This window comes from Idiotropiscis lumnitzeri, chromosome 1 (genome assembly GCF_059441095.1).
Source record: "Idiotropiscis lumnitzeri isolate Australia: NSW breed Sydney's pygmy pipehorse chromosome 1, RoL_Ilum_1.0, whole genome shotgun sequence".
NCBI lineage: Eukaryota > Metazoa > Chordata > Actinopteri > Syngnathiformes > Syngnathidae > Idiotropiscis > Idiotropiscis lumnitzeri.
Genome location: NC_142391.1, coordinates 35,057,730 through 35,076,957, shown reverse-complemented (window position 1 = coordinate 35,076,957; position 19,228 = coordinate 35,057,730). Strand labels below are relative to the sequence as shown.

Here is a 19,228-nt window from a genome sequence, read left to right as displayed (position 1 = left end):
AAAGTCCCAACAAGCGACGTAGCTCCTCGGGGACGAGTTTGCGTGTTATTTTGGCTTGAATGGCTGACCTGCTCTTGACATTGAATTTAGCCTAAATGCAACGCCAGGAAAAAAGTGCTTTCCTTCTAATTTGTTTTTTATATAAGAAAAAAAATATATACAGGATATATAAAAAAATACACTGTACAATTGGGTTTAATACTTCTCAACATTAATTGAAGCCCCAAATCCACTTTAGAAGTTGGCAACTTGGCAAACAAGGCATCCTCGTTTTACTATGATTAGGGTGCAAGCCTGCATTGAACCTTAGAAGCGATATGCACTGCACATATTGTAATTCAGAGTCTGCGGACTGCTAAAAATGGCAATTATACCTTGTATAATAGAATCAGAATCAGAAATCCCTTTATTGTCATTGTACTCAAGTGCGCAACGAGATTAGAGAGCTCCCCTCTCCAGTGCAATACAACAATAATTCAGATAAATATATAAATTAGATAAATAAGAGAATAGTTAGTGCAATGGAAAATAATACTGAATAGGATATATAAAAACACATCACGTTGCTGTTCTGCAAGGTAAGGGTGGTCGTGTGTGTGTGTGTGAGAGTTTAGAATGGAGATGGCTCTTGGAAAGAAACTGTTTCTCAGTCTATTGGTCCTTGATTTGATGCAACTGTAGCGCCTGCCAGAGGGCGTCAGGTCGAACAGGTGTGAGTTTGTGTGGGTATTGTCTTTGACGATATTGAGAGCCCTGCTGAGGCACCAGGCGGTGTAGATGTCCGACAGTGAGGGGAGAGGGCAGCCAATAATCCTTTGCGCTGTTTTGACCGTCTGTCCGCCTCAGTGCAGCCGCTGTACCAGGTGGAGACACAGTACGTCAGCAGGCTCTCGATGGACGAGTGGTAGGAGGCCAGCAGCAGCTTCCTGTCCAGGTTGAATTTCCTGAGGACTCTCAGGAAGTGCAGACGCTGGTGGACCTTCTTTACCCCTGCTGTGGTGTTGTGTGTCCAAGAAAGGTCATCGGAGATCTGTACTCCCAGGAACTTGAACGTGTGGACCCTCTCCTCACACACGCCTTCGATGCAGAGGGGGGGCGGCACCGTCTTGTTCCTCCTGAAGTCGATGACGATCTAAAAATGTTTTATAATAATGTTTTTGTTGAAATTTGTACTATACAATTCTTAACATGGTCTTTTTTAATCTTGCCCACAAGTGAAACATGTTCTTTAAACAAAAACTAATACTATTAACTAAAACTAAATTAAAAGTGTTTTTGAAAAAAAAAACTGTCAAAAAATAACAAAGACGCCCTGAAAACTAATTAAAACTAACTGAAAAAAATTAATGAAGTATCTTTAATTAAAATGATCAAACTATAATTACAATGGTCCCACAATTACATCATTTTAAAGATGTGTAAATTACAAATTATGAATGTTGTTAAAACAAAAGGGAACGTAATACAGTACTAAACAAGACCATGTCCAGGTTTTTTTGGAATGTGTTGCAGCTATATAAGTTAATGTCTAAAAACAATAAAGTTTATCAGTTTGAATATCAAATAAATATTGATCATAAATTGCCTTAATTACCAAAGTGTAACTGTTTTATTCAATGTACTTTTTTTTTTCTTGCAAGCTTTTTTGACGGGTCACTCATGTTTCATATGAACTACCCCATGTGAGGATATGTTGCATGTTGGCATTATTGCATGTTTTTAGACTGCATGCTGTGGTGTTTCTTGCGTAAACTGTCACTTACAAGAAGCAAGCCACAACTTGTGGAAACATACTGAGCCTAGACAAATGTAAAAAGGGCGCATTGAACGGGTTGGCCAGGCGTTGAATACGTTAGTGCGTCCGCCGTATTGGATGTGGCACATCTGCCCTTGTCTCGCAGTTAAATACCGCTAATACTGTGATTCATAATGATAATACTATAAGATATTTGACCATTGTCTGTAATAACCTTGTCCTCAAATGTAAATGTGATATTTGAGGTTTCTCAACAAATTAAATAACGTTTGCAGTGAAATGCTTTTGATGAATAAATTCAGTAAACATATACTACAGTAGAACTAATGGGAATCATTGCAGACGGAGAAGTTGAAAAGCCTTCCCTTCACAATTGCTTCCAACTGCTTTTTCAACCCTTTATTTTTGGGAAACTGACAGTTGTAAAAGTTACACTTTTGTAAAAAGACGTAACAATGCGATCACTGTAGTTACTTCAGCGGAATCTTAGTACGAAAAAAAACAGCTAATTCAATTATATTCGCAAATTGACTTTGCAATAGCCAAAATCTAAATACAAGCAAAAGGCAGCAAATGAATATCATCTTAACGATCACTTCCCCTTTACACATCCAATACGGCGGTGTCGACGACGTACTTTACTGTGCTCAGAGAGTCAGATGTACGAGTTACAATGCTTCAACAGGAAGTTAGCTAAGAAATGTGTAATTTAAACTTCCGGCACAGTGGTTGTCTTTTCAGAACAAAAGCACTGCTGCTGTGTGCTGCCAAGGTAACATTATCAGTCCACATCACGTCTTCTTTATTTTGAAATTAAGCTTGACCAAAACTCCTTAGCTTGACAAAGATGTAATCATTACCAAACGCAGGCGTTTTCATTTGCACTGGCCGATAACGGCCCCATCCTATTATATTTTACTTTTTGTATGTAACCGGATCACTCTTTTTGGGGGGCGGAAAAGCGGTCGTGGATATACAGTTGAGTAACATTCAATTCATGCTCATCAACTCAGCACTGGGTAGCGATAAACCCCGCCAGTGGTGAATCGACCATGAGTGACGAGAAAACAAGAGCTTTGTTAACCTCTCATGTCCAAGTGACCACTGGGGAGACGGATGTGCCGAGACCCACATGGAGCGGACGGCTGGAGTTCATTCTGGCCACAGTGGGCTATGCGGTCGGGCTTGGCAATGTCTGGAGGTTCCCCTACCTGTGTTACAGCAGCGGAGGAGGTACAGAATGCCTGATGATATAATACATTGTATACATCATTCCCCCATACCGTAGAATCCACAATCAAACTTTTATAGTGATGGGAGGAATGTGCTACAACTATTTATTAATCTCGTTTCACCGTCAACATAAACTCTATAATAGAAAAAAACTGATAGCGTGTTTTGTAATAACGTGTATGTAAATCTATTTGAGATTTTCAGGTAGTCATTTATTTTCACTCTACCAAGTTCACTCTAAAAGTTTTAATTTACATTTTATTTAAGCACAAAATTAAAATAGCACGGACTCAAAGCATGAAACCCAGAATTGTTTTATTTTATTTTAGTCAAGTTAGTTATTATTGTTAAAAGAAAAAAAAAACCTTTTGTCTCTAGCTCAGTAACGCATTTATTGGGAGTTTTAACAATATTCATCCATTTGTATCTAAAGTCAGCTGTAGAATACACTTTAATGTTCTGGTTAGATCTTGAATAGAGTGAATTAGGGGACTCAAACTCAGATTATGTGTGGCCGCTGTAGATATAGTCTGAGTTTGTCTAGGCTGCATCAAGTATTCCACAAATAAAGGTGTTCAAGTATTAAAAAAAAAAAAAGTACAACTACCGGTTATCCAATCTTTTTTAATAAAAGTTCAGAACATTCTTCCGAAACAATAACAAGATTGGTGACCAGATTTTTTTTTCTCTCTTCTCACTTGTACTTTGCATACTCCTCAAAATGTGTTGTTTAGTATTAGGGACATATAAATTCTTGAGCACCGCAATTTTCACTGCGCATGTTTGGATTCTGTGAAACAAAACGACATTCCATCTGCTGTTTTTCTTGAAATTGTATTTCTCGTCGTCAACCTTGCTCTTCAGGTATGGAAGGACTTGACTGGTACTGGGTCACATGCTATCTTTTTCTTCCACTTTGTGACAATTATGATTCGATGAACTCTGTCATGAGACCATGGGCAACAATGCGGCCAAAAAATGTGGGGAGCTGTACTAACATGAAGCTTTGATGTCACGTTGGGGGCCATAAACTATAATCATACAGGCCTCAAATGGCCCCCGGGGTGTGGGTGTGAGGCCCATGCATTAAAGAAATGCTATAATGGTCTATAAACCCAGAATGGCTCGAACTGCAAAGTTTCCTCTAAGATGCTCGTGTGAGCAATGGCGCAATGCTCTCACCCTCTCGGCACACATGGCACACATTTTTACCTTTATTCCTTAATTTCCACCCTAGCTGAATCTACAAACAGGACACCACACCCATTCCCACTTTCTTTACAACTTCACTTGCACGACCGAGGGCGCACACTTAAATGAGACTTTTTCAAACGTTTCAGAGGTCAGGTGACTAGAATCTTTTGTGTTTTATTAGATGACATGATTTCAATTATTTATGAATGGATGAGTGGGACCATATTCATACAGATTCTATTGAGACTTAATTAATTATGCTTAAAAGGACCTGCGTTCTAAAATAATAGAAAAAAACTAACAAACTAGGTAGAATGCAAATTTCTATTCAATGATTTGTTCTATTTTGATATGAAGGTGGTTCCAATGTATTGTAATGTAACTTATGATCTTAAGTTTTGGACAGGTGTGATACTGGTTTGGCCGCCATGTGCATGTCTGATGTTGCTCACCGTGGTCTAAGGGATGATCAGGGAGTTTGTGTGAATGCTCAGAATCATGGAAAATTAGAGGGAACTTGGCTCTGAGGAGGTCTGCAGACTCGGGTCAATTAGTAGAGCCCAGAGTTCAACGCAAACATGGTGACGCAGCATTTTGCTGTTATGCTTAGAGTAAGCTGCCAACAGACGTAAAGTCAACTCCAAGTTTGATGTTCTTTAAATCCATGTTAAAAACATTGCTTCTCCACACCCCTACCCACTGATTGAGTTATTTTAAAGCATTTTAAAAATCTAATTTCCAAAATCTTTTTCTTCTATGTTCTTTTGGGAATTTCAGTGAGCTTTTTTTTTTTTTGTATAGTTCTCCACTTTGTTTTTAAATGTCTTCATTAATTTTGTTTGTGAATGCTTTAAAATGTTGTACTTTTAATTACAGTAGCACATAGGTATACTGTTTAGTATACAGTATACTGTTTAAATAAAGCTGGCTTGTCTAAACAAAACAAAAATTAAAATGGAAAAAAAAAAAACCACAAGAGCGTAAGCGGTGTTATGTGTCATTAAGTTGACAGGCATTAAGTTATATAGCTCACACTATACATCAAACTCATTCCTGACTGAAGCATCAGCCATATTGTTTTTCTCTTCTTTCCAATTGCTCCAGGCGCTTTTTTGGTCCCCTATCTCATCATGTTATTCTTGTGTGGCATCCCACTGCTTCTCATGGAGTTTGCGATTGGCCAGTTCACTCATCTAGGGCCAGTGCACGCCCTAGCTAAAGTCTGCCCTCTGTTAAAAGGTGAGTTACTTATTTGATGTACTTTCTGTCCTGCAAACCATTTTTTTCCTTTGGCCTTCTTAGGACATAAATGTTTTTCTCAGTGTTAAGATCCATCCAGACATTTTACTACACTGCTTATCCTGTGACCCAAATTCAAAGGAATCACCAAACAATGAGAACATCATTGGGATTGGGTTACACTAATTAAGTATCATGTTCAGTATAGCTGGCCGATGCTAAAGAGTTGCGACTCGTTTATCTCAGACCTCAGTTGAAGTGATGAACCGTTGCCTTTGAATGTGGTCTACTCGTTAAGTCTGAGTCAGTGTGTTAGATGGGATCATCTTCTGATCTGTAAAGTGTTTATGTCATCATTTGGCAAAGCAAGCTAGACTGTCACTGGATGCTGCTGCTAGATCAGTTTCCAAATATCAAGTACTGTGGAACTTCTAAGGTCAAACACAATCCTTTTCAGGACGATGCTTGTCATCAGAGTGGTTTAGATTTTGTAACAGTGTTGCCCGTAGGAAAATATGGAGATAGAAGGACTCCTTTATTGGGACAAAGCAACTAAAACAACATTGTAATACCTTTGTTAACTGTACACCTCCTATTTTCAAATCAGTCAGACTTAAAATCTTACTGCTTTAAAAATGAGTCTGTTTCCTATGTTAATATTTGTTTTCATTTGTCATGTTGAATTCATACAGTGGTTTATTATTTGAAAATGTTTCATGGGCAGGTGAATCCATATTCACAAGGACCTGTAAAAAACAGGATTTAAGTTAATGAAGGTAATGTGTCTCTGTTGGTCGCTGTACACTTTACTTAAGAAGAGCCATTAAGCTAATTATCATGTGGCCCAACCGCAACCGACCCGTTACCTTTATTAATGTGACATAATCACTAATGCCCACATCCTGTTTTTGAAAACATCTTTGCTTAAGTCACTACAATTTCATTAGACTTATTAGTTTCATTACATACTTTATTTAAATGGGACATAAACAATACTTTTTAATGTTGGGTTCCTGGATTGCCTGCTGACATAAGTGTGAAAATAAACTTCCAAGTAAATCTGTAGTTATCTGCCTCTATCTAAAAATGTGACTGTGACCAAGCTCTTAAGAACTTCAGCCCCACTGTTACAAAACAATAGGCATCTCCTGACTTAGGATCTATTGGTAAGTTGGTCAAAGTTGTAGCGCGAAACAAGCGCATTGACGTGATAAGCTAAACTCGCTTTATTTTTCACACTCTGGGTTCTGGTTCCGCTAGTAGAAGTAAGCAGGTAGACGAAAGCCAGTCGCGCCCAATTGTATTTGGGGCAGGATCAGAACTAGCTCACTGCTTGAGCCTGATTTTCCCCAAAGCGAGCCAATTTCAACATGGCTAGAAATATGATGCAACATATGTATATAATTCTTGATTCTTGGGGTATTTTGACAAAAACAGATCATGGGCATGTTATTAAAGGGACGCTTCATTGATGTTAACATTGACACTTATATATGCTTGTAAAAATGATGTCAGTACTAAAATGTCCCCCGCTCCAAAAAAGACTCTGGAGCGCTTTTAGGTTTGTTTTTTTTTTTAATTTTTTTTTTTATGAGATTTCCGACAAATTGGCACGCCCCCTTCGGCTTGTTATTTTTTTCCGGTTTCAGCGTCTACAGCAGGGAGGCAAGCGAGGTAATATTGCTCAAATTTTCAGTTGTGTTGTCTAAAACGGCCACCAATTATCACAAAAATGCAAATGCACATTACTACTCTTGTCCACTTCAACCTGTGAAAGGAGAAAAGCGTTCTGCACAATAGTTTGGATTTATTGACATCAAACGTGAACTCATGTGATCACCTCTAAAAAATCCAAAATACAGCGCCAATCGATTTTTACAGAGGCTGAAGCGGATAAGAGCAAGAATGTGCACACAAACCCCAACAGGTTAGATTTCAGACATTTACCCACGCTAATCTTTTGTTAAGTGTGAGGAGGCAGCCAGGCATCGATGTTGACACCTCCCACTCCCCACGGGTAACAACAGTGCGTTCTTAATTAGCTTTTGGTCGCTAAACAGATGCCATTGCCACAACAAAATCAGCATCTTACCGGCGACTTGGTGTCAGGCATGCCTGGCTGTTGCCACTCCTGCACATTCGCGTCCACCCCCCGCTAGCTGCCAATTCATGAAGCCGTCAGTGTCATGGAACGAGTCGGCGTCGATTTCTGTGCATTTTTACTCGCTCTTTGCCGATCACAGGGACTAAATTTGACAGACACATTCATTAAATATACTGTACGATATCAGTCAACCTGCGTTAATTGATGAGTGTGTTGTCACTTGATGCATTTTTTGCGCTCTGATTCTCACAGCTGCCCTGTCCTTCCCTTTAATTGATCAGGGAATATGCAAATTCAGATATTTTAATGATGAACTTGTTGACATTGTCGGATTGAGAAAGAAAATCAATGTAAATCATGGACCTGAGAACTAAAATTGAAATTAATTGAATGTAATCATTGTTGGGATGTTGTTGTTTTTTACTTTTCACTTTCCAATACACTATACAAAATACAACCTGACTTACGGTTCAATAGGCTAGCTCTCCTTAATCACTGTTTATGAAAATGTTCAACGAGAGGATTTTGTTGCATTATTGAGCTTAAATTGATTTCTACTTTTCTTGAATGAAGTCCTTTTATTTGGATTATTAATTGTTCTACCATGTTGATGGATGAGAACTTGCTTGGCCAATGTGAATGTGATCAATTTGAATCAAGATATAAAAATAATGTACAGTATCAAGCTGAATGATTAATTGCGTTTGCAGTCTGTCGCAGGGACAGAACGGTCCAGCCCTCCGGATGTATTTTTGGGGCATGGGTTGCCGTGACATCTTTTAAAAAAGGGCTCGACTAAGCAAGGCCGGAGGTGAATTTGAATTCAGCCTTCTAATCGACACTCGTGCATGTGATGTGGTGGCGAAGCACCAAAATATCATCTCAACCTACTCTGTGAAATGGGTAAATGACATAAATTGCCTACAAACGCGTCAAAAGCGCCACTACCAACTGTGTATACTTACTTGCTTTGGGCATGTTCGTAGAGAAGAAGAAAGAAGAAGACGAAGAAGAAGAAAGAGATGAATAAGGAGGAGAAGGACACAAACAAACAGAGAGAGCGGAGGGGAAGCTCAGAAAAATGCAATAATTTTTGAACAAATATAACTCTGCCGTCATGCACGGCCATGCGGGATCTGGAGCTGACAATTTTTATGAATAAGGCCAGACGGTCGAGGCCGTAAGGGTACCCAGGTCGCGGCCGGAGAACGGTGGACTGACTAGCAAAAAAGGGTCAAGTGCCTAGCTCTGCTGATTTGCACCATAGTATATATTTTTGTTAGGGCGGTACAGTGGCCGTCTTGTTCGCACATCCGGCTCTAGGTTCAGGGTTTGTTCCGATTCCGGCCTTCCTGTGTGGAGTTTGCGTTTCCCTGTGCCTCTGTGTGTTTTCACCGGGTTCTCCATTCCAAATAAAAAAAAAAAAAAAGTATGTTACGTTAATGGGAGACTCTCATTTGGCCCTAGGCAGCGTTTGTGAGTGGGAGTGGTTCTTTGTCTTTGTGTGCCCTGCGATTGGCTGGCAACCCCGCCTACTGCCTGAAGACAGCTGGGATAGGCTCCAGCGTGCCCGCGACCCTTGTGAGGAAAGCGGCTCAGATAATGGATAGATGGATGGATATATATTAATGTTTACACCACACCTGTGTGGCAGAATTATGTTGTCATGGTAAATGGTTCTCCAACTGCATGTTGAGGTATTTCGTAAATTCATACCTGTAAGTGCCATAAATAAACCATCCTTCATATTAATTAATGCTTAAGTTGCCTTTGTTAGTATCCTATGATGCGTAATAGATTTTGATGCTGTTTGTTGTAATAAAAATTGTTTGTTGAGAAATACAGTGGAAAAGAAAAAAAAAATCCCAAATTAATTCAAAAAGAAAATCGCAATCAGATTATTTTCCAAAATCATTCAGCCCTAATACTGTATGAGATAATCACCTTCCAGATGCCTAATTTGCAAATTCACAAATCTCCCAAGTTTACGATGGTTTGCACTGGCTTGTGAAACAGTGCTGTCAACTTGTCATACAGCGGCATGCATCATGCAAGAGCTCAGCCATCAGCAACCTGTTCAATGTATTTTTTTTTTCAATTATGCTGTCTTTCTAACTGGTTTTTCTCCATAGTTTCTCTTGAAAGACAGAGATTATCTACCCGATCAAAACTTGGGCCCTTCACTTGTTTTAGCACTGCTTTCTCCCACGTTAATGCTCAGTGATATACAAGGGCCAGAAAACAGGTAGTTTTTTCTGTTCACTCTTTTGAATGAGTTCCACATGAAATACAATGTCATTTGCCATGTTGTTGACCTCCAATCAGTGATTTCAATGGAAATTGTTGAATCTGTATCCACACTCATGTTTAATGAATTGCAGCACGTCAGTATTCCCACCTTTGCCTCTCGAGTGATATGTCTCCCGGCCGGGTAATAAAATGACAGAAAAAGAGAAGTGAAGCAGCAACAGCTCGAAGGTTGTTGTTGTTGGTTTTTTTTTTTTGTTTTTTGTTTTTTGTACTTGCAACTGTTATTTGGGTTGATGCAGTGGTGGGGGGAATCCGGCATATACACTGCATGCTGGTTTTCCTGGGCACAATGAAAACTGTGCTGTAAGAATAGACTACGAAAAAGTCAACAAAAGCATACCAGTACATCTGAACTTTATTTGGGGTTAATCAGAGGGATTTTAAATAGTAACAGGTGTATGCTGACTCCTAATTAACACAAGTTAGAATTACTCTAGTTTAGTTGTGAATTCTGTCACATGCCCAGTTAAAAGAAGGTTTGCACTCTTGCAAACACATTACCTTGAGATGGTTTCATTTTTTTTCAGTTGAGATGTTTAGGTGACAGGTCACATTAATGTTAGGAAAAGTTTTGAAATAATTTAACTTGATCTCAACTGTTATGTCTGGCACAGTGATTTTTGACAACCAATCTTTCACCGCAGGTGTTGGCCTTGCCACTGTGGTTATATCCTACGTCTTCAGCACCTACTACAATGTGCTCATGAGCTGGGCACTTTTCTATTTGTTCAACTCCTTTCGAGCAACACCTCCTTGGAAGACTTGCAACAACAGCTGGAATGTCTTTGAGAATTGTTCCAGTGGTTTCCCTGGCAACGCCACAGATCTGCAGTCAGCGAGCCAACAGTTTTTTGAGTGAGAAGCATCAATTGCAAGTTCATTTGTTTTCACGTTTTCCATATGTTTAATTTACTTCAGGTCTTACTACGTCTTACTTCAAAATGGAATAGAGTCATTGTAGTCTAAAAAATTCTACACACAACATCCCTTAGTAACATCATGATAGATATTTGTGGGACTTTTTCCCCTCCTACAAATTTATTAGAAATAAAAAAAAAAAAAAAAAAAAAAACATGTGCGTACATAAATATTCAAAGGCTCTGCTTAATAATTTATTTATGTCCCTTTACCAGTAATTACAACCTAAGTAAATCGTTTGAAATGCGATACAATTATCTTGTCACACCTTCAGTATCTGGACAATTTTACCCATTTGCAGTAAGCTGCAGCTAGTTTGGTTGTGGAAATGTTTTGCACAGCCGTTTTCAGTTCTTTCTGGAGATGTTCTTTTGCATTTGATTCTACGCTTGGCTGGGCCACTCAAGGACATTCACAGATGTGTCCCCTAGCCAGTCCTTTTTTATCCTGGATGTGTATTTAGGTTCACTGTCCTGCTGAAAGAGGAACCTTTGCCCCTAGTCTGAGGTCAAGAGCGTGCCATAGCAGGTTTTCACCCTGATGATCACTGTACCTACTGGCTGGCCTGGTGATGAGCGGTACAAAGTTTACAGCCAGCCGTCCCCCCGATCCCTTGCCTTGAGACAATCCTATCTCAGAAGGTCTTTAGATAATTCTTTTAAGTTGATGTTTAGTGTCTGCTTTAACGCGCACTGTTGTGCCTTGGCAAATAATGTCAGCCAACTAAATTTACCTCAGGCCGACAACACACTTAAAAAGCTGCGGAAACATTTCAAGGACTGAAATGAATTTTCCGTTTCATTCGAAAAAGTGAGATTGCTTACATACATGTGATCTTGTAGTTGTTTTTGCGGTTTTTAGTAAATGTGCAAAAATCTCAGAAAACATTTTCACTTTTTCATTATAGGGTGTTGTGTGTGCTCACTTGAGGTAAATTGAATCCATTTTGGAATAAGGCAGGAACATGACATAACCTGGAAAATGTGAATCACTAACTAAAAATAGAACACGACATAAATGTCACTTGATTGTAAACTGACTTCTTTTGGCCTCTTTGGAGTGCAATAATCAGCCTTCTGGGATCTGTTTTTACAATATGGACAGTTTAAAGAGGGACAACTATGGGCTCCCACTATTCCTGTTCTTATCGTACTGAGTCATGAATTAATAAATCTTTTTTTTTTCTTTACCAGTCACAGGCTTCTGGAGAAAAGCAGTGGCATTGAAAATGTTGGAGGCCTTCAGTGGGAACTCTTTGGCTGTCTCTTACTTGCCTGGATTATTGTTTATTTATGCATTTTTAAAGGAGTCAAATCAACTGGCAAGGTCAGAACAAGCAAGATATAGTTGTTGTTTTGCATGATTATACTTGCTTGAATGTTTGCCTTGACAACTTATCTACTCAATTGTGGAGGAAGAAATTGTTTTCTAACAACCCCAAAAAATCTAAATTCTACACTTTTATACCCTTAGGATATAAAAACTTTTTTTTTTCTATTATTCTATCCTACAGGTTGTTTATTTCACGGCTACATTTCCATACTTCATCTTGTTCGCCCTGCTCATTAACAATATGCAGCTACCTGGTGCCAAGCAGGGTGTCCTGTACTTTGTGACTCCTGTCTGGAGCAAACTTTTCGAAGTGAAGGTGAAATATTCCTTAAAATAATTTGACTGCTTTGTTCATTTGCTTTTTGTATTTATTTATATATGTAACTTTCTGTCTGTAACTTGGCTGTGTGGGAGTGTGTATGTGCAAATAGATTTCCAAGAGGAATAAATAAGTTAAGATAAATTCTGGCTGCATGACCAATGATCAGTGAATAATGCAATAATGTTTGGAAATAAGAACACATTTTTGCTACTGAATTTTGGAAGAAATGTGGAGCTGAGAAGATTAATGTAACCATTATGACACATTCTTATGGACAATTGACTGCTCAAATAATGACCTTCGGACTAGTTACATAAGTTCTTTATGAATTCATTCCTCGTTGTATCACACATACATTAATATGAAGCAATCAAGACAGTTTAAAACGTGTTTTTTCTCCCAGACTAATTTTGCGATGTGCCTTTTTTTTGTTTATTCATTTGTTGTCTTTGTTTTCAATTGCCTTGCACAGGTTTGGGTTAACGCAGCTGCCCAAGTATTCAATTCCCTGGGAATTGCTTTTGGTTCCATGATTTCGATGGCAAGTTACAATAAGTCCAACAACAACATTGTGAGGTACTATAAAACGTAACTAACTGTAAGATGTCTCAGTCATGTTTTTTCCTCAAGTTGTATTCCTTCATTTTTTTTTCATGAGCTGGGAATGTAGGACAAAGAACCGTAGTAAGGCTACGATGGTGTTTATTTTTGTCTTTTAATCATGTCTTACACTGTTTTTTATGGGGGGGCTACAGGAAATTGTGTTTTATTATTATTATTTATTAAAAATTTTTTACCCCTTCTGTCTTCCAGAGATGCTTTGATTGTATCATTCATCAACTCGTTCACAAGCATTCTGGCTGGTTTTGTGATCTTCTCTGCTATTGGCTACATGGCACACATACATAATCTCCCTGTGGACAACATATCTACAGATGGTAGGCAAGCCATCAGCACACACAAGTCAGTTTTTGTGTCTTAGAAATGTATTTGTTATTTGATTAGCGCTTCTGCCTCACAGTTCTGAGGTTGCGGATTCATATCAGGGCTTCCTGTGTATAGTTTGCCAATTCTCCCCATGCCTGTGTAGTATGCCGCAGTACTCCTCCCATGAAACATGCGGCGTCGGTGTGAATATAAGAGTAAAAATTTGTCAGTTGGAATAGGCCCCAGCATGCACGCAACCCGTGTCAAAGTAAGTTGTGCCAAGAATGGATTCATGGAAAATACCTTGAAATCATGCACTAGTGAAGATGTTAAGCTGGTAAATGGGGTGTCACCTGTGGAGCGCTTGTCTACCTTCGGGACTCAAAGCACTTCACACTATTACCTCATCATACCATCAGGATAAACTTCAGTATTTTGCTCAAGGATGCTTTGACATGGTCACAATGGATTGAACCCACAACCTCTAGTTTGGGTAAACAACCACTCCTTCAATGAGCCACTCCTCTCCAAACGTTATTGCCTAGACTCTACGTTTCTTTCCATTCATCGGTGTAATGTTGTGAAATCCAAACCAAGCTTACAAAATTATAAATATTGTCTGGAGCGCAGTCAGTTTGGAAATAAATGGTGTACCCACCTCACTGACAGAAGGTGTTTATGTCTAACTGAATGGTCCCTTTGTAAACGGTAATTTTGAGGCGTGTGGTGGGAAGACTGTCACTGAAGGAATTTGTTAAAGGTAACAATTGACCTGTCAATAACGAAATTGACAGCATAAATAACTGTCTTGCATCTGTATTTCAAATACAAATACATATTCTGACTGTGACTCTTTTTTTAGGCCCTGGTCTTGTGTTTGTTGTGTATCCTGAAGTCCTCTCCACTATGCCTGCCTTTCAGCTGTGGGCTCCTCTCTTTTTCTTTATGCTGCTCTGTCTTGGTCTGGACAGCCAGGTAAACCTCCCCCACTCGTATAATGATAGTCGAGTTCTTCCGCTAATTGTGTTATCGGCGTGATAATTGGTCACTTTAACACTTCCACCTCATGTTTGAATCTCACATAATAGCGGTACCATTTTTAGTTTGAAAGAGGGATGCTTTTGAATTGTCATTAATTCCAAAGGTCCAAAAAGCCCCTCCACGCCTCACCCCGTGAAATAAGACAATGCTTCCTTTCTGCTGCAGTTTGCCACAGTTGAGGTGGCTTTGACGTTCATAAAGGATGAATTTAGAACACAAGTTCTGCACTTTCTCAAGAGGGAAGAGCTGCTGGCCCTTCTTGTCTGTGTTGTCAGCTTTCTTCTTGGACTTCCGCATGTTACCAAGGTAATGAAAATGTCTTTCAAATCATGCAATTTGTCAATCTCTTCAATTGGTGTGGTATAAGTGAATCACCAGTGATAGCTTATTTTCTTTGTCAGGGAGGTATATATGTATTTCAGCTGATGGATCACTACACTGCTATGGTGTCCCTCGTGTTCTTGGCTTTCTTTGAGGTGATAGCAGTTTCCTGGTTATTTGGTAAGATCCTCATTTAAAGTTGTGCTGTGAATGTTAAATTGGAAGACTGTTGTGGGCGCCACATTAACTGACAAACCGCCAGAACGAGTAGAGCTTTGTTGGTTTGTCATTTATCTGATTAGAACTTGCCATATTCCATTAGGGGTCCATCGCATCTCATATATGATTGAGAAGATGCTAGGAAAGCCTGTGAACATCTACTTTCGCGCGTGCTGGTTCCTTATCTGTCCTTTGCTGGTACTGGTAAGGATCTCTTTGAACACAACTGCATTTTCTTTCTATCTATCTATCCATCTACACGCATACATGCATACATAAAAGCAAACAAATGTCTCGGCTTTCATCGGGCAATAGGCGTGTTCTACCCTAAACTGAAAAGCATGGTTACATTAACTATGTACCTAACCTGATGTTTTCCTTTCATAGGTCATACTAATCTCCAGTATCGTCCAGTACACCCCTGTTGAATATGGGACATATCGGTATCCATTGTGGGCTGAATGGGTGGGCTGGGGCATTTCACTGGTCTCTCTGATATGGATTCCCATTGGAGCCATTCACGAGATCTATAACAACAAAGGCTCTTTTCTCTCGGTGAGTATAGGACGGATGCATGGGATCATGACTGTGCAAAATAGTTTTGCGCCTTTATTTGGCTGCTCCATCTGATTGTTCTCTCTTAGCAGTGCAAGCACAACCGCTAAACACACTTTGGGGTAACCCTTTCACTGAGACGAAAGCTTGCGTTTCAGCAGCCAATACACGTACACATTTACATGTTCATTTCATGTTTAATGTTCAGTCTCTTCTTCTATACATTGTCGTTGATCATAATAATAAGTGTAATGTGATTTTACTGTTTCCTATATTATTTATTTACTTGCTTACATCAGCTTTAGTCATATATTGAAGCGCCAACATTGAGACCCACAGGGCCACATGCTGTTTAGTCTAGTGTATTAGGTACTGTTCGGCACACTTGGCATACTGTACATAGATAACATGAGTTTAATTGTTACAACTTCAGTGGGACTGTATAAAATGTTGCCTTTGAACCAGAGCTGTATTTCAATAGCGCAGTGTTTTTTGGGGGCGGGTTGGTTTGGTTTGCTTTTGAGAATGAAAGACAAACTAATTTCTCAGGAAATTATTTCTTCATTGCAGAAATTCCACTACATTTAGGACACCAGCTGTCCAGTCTAGTGAGATCCCATATGAGCCCTATTAGGAAGTGAGCCTTTACTAACATAATCATTCTCAGCTTTTATGTTAATTTACATCTTTGTTTTAACTTAACAGTCTGTTGGTTAGAGTGGTTGTCATTTGCAATAGTGTAGCACTGCACTGCATCACATCAGCAGCTGTTTCTAATATATATTTTATGGCATAATGGGAAATAAATTTTTATATTATTACATCTTTATCTAGCAAGGCATTGTAAATCAAGCTTTGCAGGGGGATAGACCATCGGGCAAGGAAGAACATATATATATATATATATAAACCATGAATATTGACTTCACGTTAGTCTAGTTATTGATTGTTGGCAGTTTGCACCCAATTTGTAATGCGCATTACTGCCACCTACAGTGCACAAGTGGAACAGTTACATTTGGTTCGACTGTACTGTACAGTACTGTGGCATTGTAGTTGAACTTGCATATTGGTATATATGACAAAATATCAGGATGTCAGGTACAATACATGGTGGACATTGGCTGGATTGGCCTTGCTATGTGCAATGCGCATTTCCTCCATGTCCTTGTGTGAGTTTCTTCAGATACTTCCATGGTAAAAAAACGCATGTTAGCTTAATTGAAGATGCTATATTGTCCTTAGGGGTGATAAGGTCTATATTGATCATAGTGTTTGACTATGTCATGTCTTCTGTAGTACTAGCTAGTATTAGTTGCAGTGAGATTTGCGAGCAATCATTTCCTGGTGAATCCCATATCTTGCCCAAAGTCAGTTTGGATCGGGTCCAACTGCGATGAGGAAATATAGATGGATGGATAGAACGTGTAGGTGTTTGGAATGCTGAGGCTGGCTGGAGCGTGTTTAAGCAGGAGAAATATTTTCAATATTTGTCTTAAATTTCCCACTTTCTTTTTTCTTTAGAGACTGAAAACATCTTTGACTACCACAGTAGAGCTGGCTGTTGAGGACCCTCTGCCTGAAAAACAAAAACTCAGCAACTCAATGACTGAAACATCAGTAGAACACCATAACACAGTACTTTGATATGCCATTTATTTTTTTTTTGTATGAAAATGTTTTGTATAGTCGAAAGAAAATGAAACTGATTCAGCATCTCATTAGTACGGTGCATAAAATACATCTATTTTATTGCACTTAGGAATAAATCGTGACAGTTCAAGGTTTTAACTCCACACAAATTATGAAATGTCTAACTTCATGTATCAAACTACAGTGTGTCAGAGCCCATGTTTGCAAATTTAAATTGTGAATGCAAATCTATTTACATTTGATTTTCCTGACTTTATATTTCTAGAAATCCATTCACATACTTTGCCCGGCACACATAAACAGGAATTCACGTCAACTAAATCATTAAATTACCAAAATATGATTATACTTAAAGTATCAACACTGGAGTAGTGTCATTAAAAATGTATGCATTGTGCAATGGCCTCGGGGGATATATATATATATATATATATATATATATATATATATATATATGCAGCACACACACACCTGCTGCAACACAAAAACATGTAGCATACTAGCACAGTTGAACTTTACTTGGGGGTTCATCAGAGACACTTGAAATGGTGGCAGCTGTGTAAGGACTCATATTTGACATGAGTTTGAATTTTACCGGTTTATTCGAAAGAGTCACATTTGCAGTTATGAGAGTTTGCATACTTGTGCAAACACATCTCGGTTTTTATTTCACCTCTACAAATGTTTTTTTTTTATGGAAAATTGTTTAGAAATGATTTATCACTGTCTCATTTTTTACATCACAAAAACCTGGCATTTGTAGTATGGTGTGGAGACTTTTTATATCTACTGTATGTGTGTAACAATATGTCCGAAAGAGGACATACAGCAGTGTACAGTTGTGCTCAGAAGTTTGCACATTGCCAAGTGAAATTTGTGAAATATTGGCCGTTTGGGGGAAATAATGACTTAACTGGCACAACCTCAATGTTATCTTAGTTGCTGTATTTATCAAATGATTACACTATTCTGAAATGCATTACAGTGTAATTTTGAAACCCATTAAAGATTAATTTTTGTAAACTTACGAGCACAACTGTATATTGGTCAAGGAATAACTTGAAAACTGGGCAATGGCACTGTCGTCTACCAAAGACAAAAGTGATATCATGCTTGATTGATCAACAAGTATAGTATCCTTCCATGTTGTCTGTAGTGTTTGTATTTTATTATTCTTATTTTCTTTTTTGCTTTAAATCCCCAATATTATGCTCGGTAAATGGGCCCTGCCAATTCCTGGATAAGATTATCATTATTATTATGATGTGCTTCGGCTTGTATTTCTATTGCAATTTTATATTCTCATTATTTATTCCATTGTTGATTTTAAATTTTGGGTCCATTTCAGAGATAATGTATTGTGCACACTGAAGGCACATCAGTAACTAGTTTGGAAAACGATTTCCTGCAGAGGGTGCCTTAGCGCAAACATGGTGTTTATTAATTATAACCGCATTGCCTTATTTATGATAATATGTTTCTACGTTGGTCTCAACATGCAAATTAATTTTTATGCAGCCTCATATATACACTATTTTTTATTATACTGAAATTGGATGTGTGCCGTCATCTTGGTCAATAAAAAGTTAATTTCTCTCATGCCATTTGTTTCCTTGCACGTGGGTGTCACTTGGTGGCAGTAGAGCAGCAGAATAGAACTCTCAAGAATCGTTAGGTTTTTTTTCCCCCTGCAAAACTGAGCTAGCCTCACTGAAAGTATGTAGGGGGGGGTGTGTGGGTGTGTGTGTGTGTGTGTGTGTACTTTTGAGACGCATACATCTCAAAAACTGTGCAGGGCAACCACACACACACACGGCCACTCACACTCAATAGCTTAACTCAATTTGGGTTTGAGGAAAACACCACCGGCACATGCTGCTATCGGAATCAATTGGTATGCATTGTGGGGGTGTGGGTGGATGATTTCACTACATTGGCTGTATTGTCAGAGCGGATGACCCAGCTGGGGCACGAAGGAGAGCAGAGTCAGGACAAATGTGAAGGCGATGCTCATGAGGTTTGAAAGTGAATTAGGTGAATTGTCATAGAGGAGTGCAGCGGACTTAGCAGAGCTGCATGTTAATCAATAGTCCCATCCTGTTTG

At 38.9% G+C, this 19,228-nt stretch overlaps 1 protein-coding gene across 1 annotated transcript; it reads left to right on the top strand.

Moving 5' to 3' along the window:
• The first annotated feature begins 2,600 nt into the window (after nucleotides 1–2,600).
• On the top strand, nucleotides 2,601–18,724 carry LOC148344419 (sodium- and chloride-dependent GABA transporter ine). The gene is made up of 13 exons (XM_088297528.1): nucleotides 2,601–2,989; nucleotides 5,288–5,422; nucleotides 10,481–10,691; nucleotides 11,948–12,080; nucleotides 12,268–12,402; nucleotides 12,881–12,984; nucleotides 13,222–13,346; nucleotides 14,198–14,310; nucleotides 14,542–14,682; nucleotides 14,778–14,877; nucleotides 15,020–15,120; nucleotides 15,304–15,471; nucleotides 16,996–18,724. Exons 1-13 carry the CDS (start codon nucleotides 2,809–2,811, stop codon nucleotides 17,116–17,118), a joined length of 1,770 nt encoding a protein of 589 aa, XP_088153654.1. The 5' UTR covers nucleotides 2,601–2,808; the 3' UTR covers nucleotides 17,119–18,724.
• Nucleotides 18,725–19,228: the final 504 nt, after the last annotated feature.